General features: G+C 27.8%; 1 protein-coding gene across 1 annotated transcript; it reads left to right on the forward strand.

Annotated features, from left to right (window-relative positions):
* Positions 1–1584: 1584 nt before the first annotated feature.
* LOC128953145 (uncharacterized) lies at positions 1585–6988 on the forward strand. The gene is made up of 3 exons (XM_054298620.1): positions 1585–2330; positions 2408–3388; positions 3556–6988. The coding sequence occupies exons 1-3, from the start codon at positions 1585–1587 to the stop codon at positions 6986–6988; spliced, it is 5160 nt and encodes a 1719-aa protein (XP_054154595.1).
* The last annotated feature ends 7252 nt before the right edge of the window (positions 6989–14240 follow it).

A 14240-nucleotide genomic window follows, 5' to 3' on the forward strand; every position in this document is an offset into this window, starting at 1 on the left:
CGATTTCAACGCTATAATGGAACCAATGACAAAATTCATAGAAGAGAGACATGAGTTATTTACTAAAGTTAATTACAACCGAAGAAAAAGAGAGTTAATTACATTAACGGCTATTGGACTGGCCGGTATTGCTACTTTTGCTGCTGGATTCTTTTATGGGAAAAACAATGAAGGCTTAGAAGATAAAATTAACGATCTCAGTAAAGAAATTCATAAAACTAATAAGAAAACCCATTTGTTACAAAATGCACTTATTGGTTTAACAGAAGCAACTAACGCACGTTTTACAGTAATAAATGAGAGAATACAAATGCTGGCTAATGTTACGAAACAACAGATGCAAAATATGGATAAAAAATTGAAAGATTTCAAAAGTGCAATGAGAATTGAATTTCAAAAACGAGACATACTCGATATCATTCGTGACTTTAACAATAAACAATTTGAAAAATTACAAAATCTAGTCCTAATGGAGTTGGAACAATTGAACTATTATGATAAAATGTTCATAGCATTAAGAAAAGGATATATTCCAAGAGACTTGATTGATTCGCTCACCTTAACTGAAATGCTGAGTCAAATTGATAATCAACTTAATGGCAAATACAAAATAGCCATTGAACAACAAGACCAAATACTTTTTTATAGTTTACCATTCACGAAATATTTGATTAGAGATGAAATCAATGCCAATACGAATATCACTCAAAAATATCTGTATTTAAAAATAAAAATTCCGTTAAAACATCCAACAGAGCAAAATCAATTTCGCATATATACTCCGAATAGTTTGCCGTTTCCCTGTATAACTAATCACTGTCAATTTAAAGGAGTAATAAATTCTACATTAATGTCATTTAAATTGGATAACACTGTGTGGTTGCTTAACGAAATATCCAATCAAGTAGACGAAGAAGCAGAGCTCACACATTTCAGTTGTACACAAACATACGACGAACAACTTTGCTTTACTTTCTCACCCGAACTTTTAAGAAGCCCAAATATGTGTACGAAAGCAATTACTCAATTTGTATCAAAGGATATAGCAAAATATTGCGATTTAATACCCAGGCATGTGGACGACTATCGTGTAATAAAATTAAACAACTATCAATACATGTTACATGGAAATGTAGTAGACACGTATTACGAGCATTGTGAGAACGAAGCCACGGTACAACATACCTTAATCGAGTGGGCTACCATAGTAAGTGTACGTAAAGGATGTTACCTTTTCATACCGAAAACTAGACAGAAGTTATACGGACCCTATTCTGAACCTTTAACTGGTTCTATGGACTATACCAATTATGCTTATGTGTCAGCCTTAATAGACGAATTGTCGAAGAAAATTGATTCAAAATTGGAAACAAGATACCTACTGAATATTACCTTAGAGCCTGAGAGTGAAGACAATAACACACAAGTCTGGGATGCCATGTTGGAAAAACTTAATGATGGAAAAATCGAAGAATACGAGGCCGTTTTTGGGGAATGTTTGCATTAATTGGTGATTTATTACACACATTATCCACATTAATCGTAATCTTCGGAACATTAACATATACGAGATTTTTCGGTATAATGGGAGTTGGTTTAACCATAATAGAACCGCGGCCAGTACAGGCATTTTCACTAATACCAGATATATCTATATTTCCTGCTGTCAGCTTGGAAGTGATGGATTCCGCAACTGCCATATCATGGGTTATTAGAGTCGTTATGGTCATTATTTTTATGTTACTTATGTCAATGCTGATATCAACACAATGGTTCCGTACAATTAAGTTTTCAACGCATTATGGAAGATATTCGACGACTGAAACACCATATTATCTATATTTAATTGAACTTAACATACCAAACGAAACCGCGTTTTTCAGATACAAAAGTATCGAAAATATTTTTATAAAACTTCCAATAACAAGTATGCCTATGAGTCGTGTGTACGAAGTCAGATGTAAAAATCCTGTTGTATATTGGTATACAAAAACAGTCAACAAAAATAAATTGCTTGTATTATCTGATACTTTGCATTTGATTGGCTATGATAAGGATGGTCAAAGAGTAAGGGTTCGAAACCAAAAAATAAGTATTCCACTTTCTGACATTGAATGGACATCAAAGCCAAAGCCGGACGCTCTTCAAATTGAATGTAATTATGGATGGTGTTACGTTAACATAGTAAAAGGTTATCATGTATCAAGTCAATTGGCGGAAGTAAATAGAGACCACATACCACTGCGATTAATTGACTCAGACAACGATGATACTAACAAAACCTTGTTGCCCAAATTAGCTCTAAGAGATTATAGAACCAAAACACTCGTGCACTAAACACTCGCTAATCATAACTAATAAAAAAATAAAAATAAAAATAAATAAATAAAACTATCAAAATAACTAGATTACTATGGAAGGAGAGTTTTCAAGATAAATTTCATCAAACCGAGCCGTCAGCTCTGTATGACGACTTGAACTCGGTAAGCTTTGGCGAGACACAGGAAACACAAGGACAAAATCCTGTACCTCCACCGCCTTCATTGAGTTCTCGCGTCAGAACACAATTACCAATACTTAATCCTAAATCATATAATGGTACTACAAACCCGACTATTTGGCTTAATCACTATGACTTAGTGGCTGACGCTAACATGTGGGACGATACTATAAAGTTGAAAAGAGTTATTGGGTCGTTAGAGGGTGCTGCCCACTTATGGTATCAGAATCAGCGTATCATGAATAAGATCAACAATTGGCAACAGTTTAGAACAAATCTAATTAATAATTTTACTAATACAATGCACAAAATTCTGGTGACTCAAGAAATATTTGATGCAACCCAGAAAAACTCCTTTGATGAATATTGGGAAGAAAAGTTTGGTGTAATTAAACTAACCAACCCGGGAATGACAGACACTGAGATAATTTCTAATATGTTGAATGGTATGGTAGGAGATTTGAAAGACGAAGTGACGGACAAAATGATTACTAACCCATGTGAGACGGTCGAAGAATTTAAAGGACTTGTAAAACGAATTTGTGATGTCAGACTTTATCAACGAAAAGAAGCGGGTAAACGAAGAGTTCGATTCAATTATAATCCTGTGGATAACCGCCCGAAAGAACAAAACGCATTTCAACAACAACAATCACGGGAAATGCAGCAAATGCAAGAAAATATTAGATACATGAAACGTTTAATGTTGAGAGGAAATCAATTTGCGCCCAAAGAGCCTGTGGAAATATCGGAGACTAAAGAGGACACTAAAGAAGAAAAGCGACGCTCAGACACTAATTGGACTAAAACAGTAAAATGTTACAAATGTAACAAAATAGGCCATATTGCCAGAGATTGTCGTGTTAATAACAACAATAAGGGAAACGGGTGGCGACGAAATTAACTGAGGAGAATAATTTCGTCCACCTTGACCGGTCTCCTCAGGATTCGACAACGCTTATCAAAAGAAAAATTAAATTAAATAATATACATGTAACAGCAATTATAGATACAGGATCAACAGTATCTATAATTAACTCTGAACTATTAACAAGGTTAAAAGAACAGCCAAAAGAAAGGAAAGGCAAAGAAATATTACTATTAAATAACAAACGCTATGAATTAGGACAGTACGTTAAATTGAATGTTGAAGTCGACAATGAGATTTACATTCAAGATTTCTACATATTCGATGAAATCAAATATTCAGCACTTCTGGGTCTTGATTTTTGCAGAAAATCAAAATTAAAGCTAGACTTTGGAAATGAAGATCAAATCGATTGGATAAACTCAGATTTTATAATACAGGAACCAGACTCAACCCTAGAAGTAAGGTTACGTCAAGATTATCACATTCCAAATGAAACAATGACTAATGCTAAATGTGAGATTGACACAAGTAATCTACCACCTAATACACAATTTGGTTTCCTTAAACCAGTTAAGAGACTGTATGACGATTATCAGATTGTAATACAAGAAACACTTATTGATTTACAAAAACCAATAGATGTCATTTTATACAATTCGTCAAAAGCTAATAAATACTTGTGTAAAAATTTCAAAATAGCCTTAATGTACCTAATATCATACCCTCAATACGGATGCGAAGAGAATTATATGATTGAAAGCGTAGATGATAATAAAAAACAGTTTCATATCCTTACTACTGATAATTACAAGAGACAAAAAATGTTTAGATTGCTTGAAAAGAATAGAGATCTTTTTGGAGAATCTGTATTACAATTAGGTAAAGCTGTTGATGTTGAACACGAAATTAAGCTAACAACTGAAGAACCAGTACGTCTACGCGCTTATAGAAATTCACCAAAAGAAAAAGAAATAATACGACAACAAGTAAAAGAAATGTTGGATGCAAATGTTATCGAGGAAAGTAAATCACCATATAGTTTTCCTGTAGTATTGGTTAAAAAGAAAAACGGGAAAATTAGATTTTGTGTCGACTACAGAAAACTAAATTCTATTACAATCAAAGATAGACATCCTTTACCATTGATTAACGACGCTCTCGCAGCTCTTGAAGGAAGTAAATACTTTACTGTTATGGACCTATTAAGTGGATATTGGAATATTCATGTAAAAGTATCAGATAGACCGAAGACAGCATTTATAACACCTGATGGCTTATATCAGTTTAAAGTGATGCCGTTTGGTCTTACCAATGCACCGGCGACATTTCAACGATATATGCAAAAAGTTTTAAGAAATGTATTGTATCAATTTGTCGTAGTATATTTGGATGACATAATAATATTCTCCAATACATTTGATGAACATCTACGACACGTGGAAAGCGTCTTGAAATTAATTAGAGAATATGATCTACGACTAGGCATTGAAAAATGTGAATTTCTTTGCAAAGAAGTAAAATATTTAGGACATATAGTTTCATCGGATGGAATAAAGCCAGATGAAGACAAAATAAAATCAGTTAAAGCATTCCCGATACCTAAGAAAGTTAGAGATGTACAAAGCTTTCTTGGACTAGCAAATTACTATAGAGTGTTTGTACAAGATTATGCTTTTGTAGCCGAACCATTAACAAACCTGTTGCGCAAAGATGTTAAATTTAACTGGGATATTAAATGTCAAAAAGCGTTTGATGAACTTAAAAATAGATTAATTACAGCTCCAATACTGGCACAATATCAAGAAGGTGCCCCTATTGAAATATTCACTGATGCTTGTGGCTATGGCATGTCAGCAATACTAGGACAAATTCAAAATGGTAAACATGTCGTCATCAGTTACAACAGTAAAATGTTTAATAGTGCACAACTAAACTATGGTATCACAGAAAAAGAATGTTTAGCTATAGTATGGGCTGTTGAAAGGTATCGACATTACATATATGGCGAACATTTTGTGGTATATAGTGACCATAATCCACTACAATATATTAGAAATTTGAAAAACCCAAACAGAAGATTAATGCATTGGAGAACAATACTCGAAGAATATGACTTTGAAGTGAAATATAAGAAAGGAAAATTACATAACAATGCTGACGCATTATCAAGATATCCATACGAAAAACCAGACGATTGGGAACCAGTAATACCAGTACTAATAAATCCTACAATAAACATAATAGAGAAACAAGATAGTGATAAATGGTGTAAAGAATTAAAAGAGAAAATAAAAAATAATCAACAAAGTAAAAGCTTAAGCAAATTCATTATTGAAAATGAAATTCTATATAGGATAAGTTATGATGATAATAGAAATAGGAGGCTACAGTTATGCCTTCCTAAAGAATTAAGACGACAAATCCTACAAGATTTACATGACAATGAGTTGTCCGGAGCTCACTTAGGATTTGAAAAGACATATGGAAAAATCAAAGAGAGATTTTTCTGGCCTCACTGTGAAAAGTCAATCAGAAAATACGTAAACAACTGCGAGTCATGTCAGTTGAATAAAGTCGACAATAAACTGGAGAAAGGAATGCTGCAGCCTATCGATGCCAATGAACCATTTGAAATTGTCGGAGTAGACATACTTGGGCCTCTCTCTCCGACGTCAAAAGGCAGTAAATACATTATAATAATGATTGACTTATTTACAAAATGGATGGAGACAAAGGCAGTGAGGAATGTACAAGCCATTACCATAGCGAAATGGTTTGTAGATGAAGTATTGGCAAGACACGGCGCCATTAAAAAAGTGTTAACAGATAATGCCAGATACTTTATATCAGACTTTATGGAAGAAGTCTTTAAGTTGACAGCCTCCAAACATGTGAAAACGACACCATATAGTCCACAATCGAATGGAACAGCAGAAAAAGCATGTGGGACTGTAGCTATGATGCTTAAACATTATGTTCAAGATAATGTTACCAATTGGGACCAGTACTTACCCAAAGTAACATTCTCGTATAACGTTAGTCATCATAAAGCTACCAAAGTTTCTCCGTTTTTCTTACTATATGGAAGAGAACCAAAAGTACCAATTGACGTATCTTATGATCTGCCGCGTGACTTTGCATTTGGCACTAATTATTTAAAATATATGGAGGAGACAAGAAGATTGGTTCATATGAGAATTATAGAGGCTCATAATGATGGTAAATTCCGTTATGATGCTAAACATCGCGATGTAGTATTTGAGGAGGGTGACTTGGTGTCACTACATATTCCTCACAGAGAGATTGGTCTTAGTACGAAATTACTAAGCCAATATATTGGCCCTTATAAGATAATTACGCGGCACAGTCCACTTGTATACACTGTCCAAAGTGTACATAATCCAAGGAAAAAGTTTAAGAAAGTACATATAAGACGATTAAGAAAATGGAACAATGAAACAATTCCTGAATTGGACGGCATTGATGAAGTAGATAGTAACAATGCTAAACATATTACTACACAAAATGACAATGAAAATCAACTGGACGATGAAATAGATGATAACACGGAAAAAGAAACAAAGCACAATGATGATCAGAAAACGGACAATGGTTAAAATTTTATTATAATGCATGGTTTATTGGTATTTTAGATTAAAGTTTATATAATGCATGCATTTTTTTAAGGTGAAGGGATTTTATAGTAATATTTTATAAATTTGTAAACTAATGTGTACATGAGTTATTAGTGTTACTGATTTTACACATCTGAGGACAGATGAAGACTTGAAGGGGCGGAAATGCAATAGTGGGTCAAATCAGCAAAATAGTTTTGTTTTTATTTAAATAATTAAAAACATAATTATTACATAAGCTAAATTATTGAAAACTTTCCCTATAATAAACAAATGCTTATATACACTAATATTTCAACATTAAATAATTTTATATTGAAGTCAAGGATATATTGTAAGGGTATTTTATTTGTTATACTCTGAAAAATTATTTCAAAAATTATTCTTATTTTTATTTGTTAAAAATTTATAACAGCACTAAAATGTTTTACAAAAAACCTAAAGGTAAACACCTTGTTTTTAAGGAAACTTTATCCAATATTTTGTGTTAAATAGAGTGTTAAAATAATGCACTAAAATGTTATAGAAAAAATTAAATAGTAAACTCCCAGTTTTAATAGTGATTAAATCCTGACTCAATGTGACACACTTTCTCCTCACGTACACTTTAGTATAAATAGAGGTGTCTCTCAGACACCAAAATCAGTTCTCCACTTGGAGTCATACTACGTGTATTGCTTTAGAGTGAATTAATAAAAGTATTTGCATATTACTTTGTGTGTGTTTACTTTCTCGACGCGGACCAATCGTTGGACATCTTAAGGGACGCCTTCAGAATACATCCATAACCACGCGGACGTTAAACAACTATTACGTAAGTAAATATTTTTATTATGAGAACTCCGGCACCGTACCGTATACGGGGGCATCTCACACCCGAACTCTTATTGGAACCTACGGGTGAACCTACGGGTGAACCTACGGGTGAACCTACGGGTGAACCTACGGGTGAACCTACGGGTGAACCTACGGGTGAACCTACGGGTGAACCTACGGGTGAACCTACGGGTGTACCTACGGGTGAACCTACGGGTGAACCTACGGGTGAACCTACGGGTGAACCTACGGGTGAACCTACGGGTGAACCTACGGGTGAACCTACGGGTGAACCTACAGGTGAACCTACGGGTGAACCTACGGGTGAACCTACAGGTGAACCTACAGGTGAACCTACGGGTGAACCTACGAGAGTACCTGCAGGTGAACCTACGAGAGTACCTACAGGTGAACCTACGAGAGTACCTACAGGTGAACCTACGAGAGTACCTACAGGTGAACCTACGAGAGTACCTACAGGTGAACCTACGAGAGTACCTACAGGTGAACCTACGAGAGTACCTACAGGTGAACCTACGAGAGTACCTACAGGTGAACCTACGAGAGTACCTACAGGTGAACCTACGAGAGTACCTACAGGTGAACCTACGAGAGTACCTACAGGTGAACCTACGAGAGTACCTACAGGTGAACCTACGAGAGTACCTACAGGTGAACCTACGAGAGTACCTACAGATGAACCTACGAGAGAACCTAAACTAACGACATGACAGAGACACTGAGGTATGCAATATTTTAGGATAACATACCTATAAGATAACCTACCTATATTGTAATCTGATTATAAGGAACCTACTCATATAGTAAACTATCTATAATGTAACCTGCTTATATGGTAACCTATCTATAAGGTAATCTAACTGCACGGTAACCTATCTATAGTTGTCTGCCGATATGGTAGTCCATCTATAAGATAACCTACCTGTATGTTTACCTACCTATAAGATAACCTACCTATACGGCAACCTACATATATGATAACCTACTTATGGGTTAACTCCTATAAAGCAACCTACGTATATGGTAATCCATCTATAAGGTATCCTATCCTGAAGGTAATTGCATACCCGATGACATGTCCGTTGTCAACTACAAACATGAACACGGTTACTCCCGTATAGTAGGAGTTACCCGACTATGTCGGGGAACAAGGGGATCCGCTCGCCCCTTAAGCCACACACCACGAAACCGACCGGGTTGAGAGCCCAACCGTAAGGGCCGGTGGTATATTACCGAGTGTTTTGGTTTACATAAGTTAGTTTAGCTTAGTCCTAAATGTCAGTAATACCCCACTTCCCCTACAATATAAATTTTAATTTATGTGAAAAATGTTTTAAACAGTTAAATATTATAATATTTTAATATTTATATAAAATATAATTATTTACTTAAATTATTCATTAAGTTTTTAAATTATAATTATAATTTAAATAAAAACACAATTGTATAATTTTTATAGAAATATTTATATATAGTTAAAAATAATATTTATATTTAATTAATTGCATTTATTTATATAAAACTGTAGTAATAAATATTTGTAATACTATTAACTTTTAATTAATAATGTTTTAATTAATAATTTTTAGTTTTAAGTGGACTATATTTAATGTTTTTTTATGTGATATTATTTTTCAAATTTTTCATAAGTTATTATTATTATCACGTGCTTTTTTTGCCCAAATTTCGGATTAATTCAAATAAGAAAAATCATTTAAATATGTTTTTTTTATAAAAAAAATTATTATTACAATTGAGATAAAAATTTAGATTTCATAATTAATTTCGAAAAAATTCATAAAAATATTATATATAAAAGCATTTTTAGAAACTGTAATTAAAATTATTTAGCTATAATTTCATAGTATTAATTAATTTTTTTATGATATATTACTTGATGGGAGTCAAATGAAACATATTATTAAATAAAACATATAATTTCTAGTAAATATAAGTAGTAATTAAATTTTTTTTTATTAATTACTTTATATAATAATAATAATAAATTATTTCTAAAAATTATTTCAAACTTATTATAAAACATTTATTTAAATAAGAAAAACAAAAAAAATAAAAATAAAACTAGTTATTATTATTTTTAATAAAAATATATATATTATATACATAAAAATGCTAAACATATATATATATATCTAATGGTTAATTAAGGGGTGGGGGGTAGAGGAAAATGTTTTTAAAATGATTCCAAATATTGTTAATTAATTAATTATTTACTTAATTATTCATTAAAAAAATATATTTAATTGGAAAATTTATATTATATTATATAGTTTAAAAAATATAATAAAAATCATTAACTATAATTTAATAAATACAAAATTAAAATTAATCATAAAAATACTAAAATTAAAATTAATAAGTATAATAATGATATGATAAAAATTATTTATTCAAAATTGTTTGACTATATATATATATAAAAGCATTTAAAAAACTGTAACAAATTATTTAAGCTATAGTTTTATTAAAGTATTTATAATTATTTTTATAATCTAATTTTTGAAGTGATAGTGATCTCCCTTATAATTAATAATAAATTAATTGAAAATATTGGAAATATAAGTAGTAATTAATTAATTATTATTTTTGTTTAAATTAAGTAATTAATAATAATATTTGAATAACAATAAAAAAATAATTATTGATTCATAGGTAAAAAATGTTTGTCCAATCAATGATCAACTGATTGCCGATGAAAACCATTTAATTTGGAAAAGTTTTTTAAAAATGATAACTAATATAATTAATTAATAAAAAAAATTAATTGTAAAATATAGACTATATTTTACATTTTTTATTTCTATAAAAAAATATAATAACAAAAATATTAATTAAAAAATAAAAAATAATAATTAGTTAATATTAATTTAATAATATATGATAAAATTTATTTATTTAACAATTTGTTTGACTTAAATAAAAATATAGATTAAAGCATTTATATATAAAAATAATTTAGTTATAGATTAATAGTTTTAATAATTAAATATTAATAATATTTAAATAAAAATAATAATAAAATAATAATTACTAATTAATAAAATTTATTATCACTTTGTTTTAAACTCTATATTTAAAAATGTTTTTTTTAAAATAATTTTGAAACTTTTATTATTAACTAAATAAATAAATAATTTATTTATAAAAAAAAACTATTGTCAACAATACGACAAAATATGCAATAATAAATGTAATATTTATTTATTTAAAATATTTATATTACATTTTTTTTGAAAAAATATATATTTATAGATTTTAAAAACTGTAACAAAATAATTTAGGTATAGTTTAATAGTATTAATAATTATTTTTATGGTATATAAATTGAATGTATTCTCTCACACATTTTAATTAAAATAATTTAATGAAAATTAATTTTTTTAGTAAATATAATTAGTAAAAATTTATTTATATAAAAATATAGAAAAAATTTTTATTTATGAAAAATTGTCAAACAATTCCATAACATATGTATTAAAAATAATATATTTAATATTTTACATCAAATATTAATTTATTAAAAACAATTGAAAAAAATTTGAAATGTATATAAAATGTTAATCATTTATTAACAATTAATTTATAAAAAAAATAATAATAATTTATTTAAATATAAATACAATATTTTTCTATCATTTTTATATATTTGTAATTATATATATATATATATTTTTTAAAAATAACTAATATTTAATCTGTAATATTAAAAAGTGATTTAACTTTCATATGAAATTTTCTAAACAATAATGGATTTGTTGTTATTAAACAAAACTATTAATAATTTTAATAAATTTTATGAATTGAAATGTTTGTCATTAAAATTATAACAAATTAATAACAATTGCTATGAATTGTTTGAAACAATTGATGGCTTGAATGAAATAAATATCAAAACAACTAATGATTGGATTTCTACGAAAATTACTGATTATAGTGACTGTTATGACAACAACAACAACACACGTATGGATAACAACAACATGCGATTCACGTGTTTTTTGGGCCTAAATGTCAGTACAATATTAGGACTAAAAAAAGTTTATTGTTTCATAAATTAAGTCATTTATCTAATAATAATAAATTCAAATGCCTTATAAATAATTGTGAAAAAATATTTACTAATTATTAATTGCTAATGTATCATAAAAATGTTAAACATTTTAATATTAAATATGTTTGTGATGTGAAAGATTGTAACAAATATTTTACAAGTAAACGGTATCTAAATATTCATTACTTATCTAATCATTTAAAACAAACAAAATCATTTAAATGTGATGTCAATAACTGTGACAAATAATTTGATCAAAAATGTAGTCTTCCTAGACATCGACAAACAGTACATTCAGACATTAAATCATTTAAATGTGATGTCAATGATTGCGATAAAATGTTTTACCAGAAAATATGATCTTATGGTTCATAAAAATAAATATCATTAGTTAGTAAAATAGTATTTTTTTTATTATTATTTAAATAGTATTATAAATTGACATTATTATTATTTTTTTGTTTGTTTAGTTTTAATAATAATTTTTTTTAATGTAATCTAAAATTATTGACTATATTTTATTTAAATTGTTTAAATAATAATAATAATAAAATAATTATTTAAAAAATATTTTATTTGGTTAGTCTAGATATCTAATCTAATAACACAAAAAAAATGTTTTCACAAAAAAAAATTTATTAAACATATATATATTTAAAAGTAATTTTTTTTCATTAATAAATTGGTAAATTAATTGTAAATTGTAAAATTATAATATTAATTACTATTTAATAGCATTTTATTTATCTAATTGTTAAACAAAAAATATTTACTAATTATTTAGTATAAAAAAATCAAATATTTATAATAATTTATATGTAAAATTTAATGTAAAAATAAATCATTAAAAAAACATAATAACTCATATTATATATATACAAGGATATCCTTTTTCCTATAAGTCAAATAATTAGTGATATACTATAAATGTATTATTAAAAAAATAATATGTTTATCAAAAAATAAAGTACAAAACGGTATATTAAACCGGATTTCTTATATATATATATATATTATTTCTTATATTGATTTACATTAATATAAAATTTTAAAAAAAAAATTTATCTTTAAAACTATTATTAGTTTTGTTTGATTTAGTATTTAGTGATTATTATTATTATTGTAATTTTTATTAATTTTCAATAATTTAATTATTGATTCATAATATAATGATAAAATCAATTTAAATAAAATATATGTTGAATAGATTAATGTAAATTGAAATCAATACATAATATTATTGATAAACAAATAAATAATTTTTGCATAAAAATAGTGATGTTTTGTATATACTGTATGTTATAAATGTAATATAAGCAACAAATCTATTGTTTTGTTTGACTTATTAATGTTATTTTAATAAATTTTATAATAATATTATTAATATGGATATAATAAATAATAAATTAATTAATATTAAGTATATGTTAAATAAATTAAGTGAATTAAAATCATTGAACAATAGTATTGCTAAACAAACAAATAGTTTATTACAAAATACTGAATTTTGTGTGAAACGATTGATGGCTTGAATTCAATGAATATCACAACAATTGATTGCATTTCTATGAAAATCACTGATTATAGTGACTATTATGACAACAACAACAACACACGTGTGGATAACTATAACACGAGATTCAAGTGTTTTTGGCCTAAATGTCGGTACAATACTAGGATTAAAAAATATTTTTTATTACATAAATTAATTCATTTACCCAAAAATAAATTTAAATGTCAAATAAATAATTGTAAAAAAATATTTACTAATTATTCATCGCTAATGTATCATAAAAATGCTAAACATTTAAATATTAAATATGTTTGTGGTGTGAATGACTGTAATAAATGTTTTACTAGAAAATGGTATCAAAATTTTCATCAATTATCTGTTCATTTAAAACAAACAAAAACATTCAAATGTGATGTCGATAACTGTGATAAACAATTTGCTGAAAAACGTAATCTTCGAAGACATCGACAAACAGTACATTATTCAGACATTAAATCATTTAAATGTGATGTCAATGATTGCGACAAATGTTTTTCCAGATTAGATAGTCTTAAGTGTCATCAAACTAAATGTCATTAAGTTATGAAAAAATATTATTTGCAAAATGTTTTTAAAATGACAATTAATTACTTTAAAAAAAATATTTAATTGTAAAATGTATACTAAATTATACAATTTAAATACAAATCATTTATTATAATTTAATAAAAACATAATTAAAATTAATAATAAAAATATTAAAATATGTTAATTAGTTTAATAATATATAATAAAAATTATTTGACTCTAAATAGATTTATAGATAAATTGAT

This window comes from Oppia nitens, unplaced genomic scaffold, assembly GCF_028296485.1.
Source record: "Oppia nitens isolate AA-2021 unplaced genomic scaffold, nextdenovo-longstitch-racon4-pilon3 scaffold20_pilon_pilon_pilon, whole genome shotgun sequence".
NCBI classification, from domain to species: domain Eukaryota; kingdom Metazoa; phylum Arthropoda; class Arachnida; order Sarcoptiformes; family Oppiidae; genus Oppia; species Oppia nitens.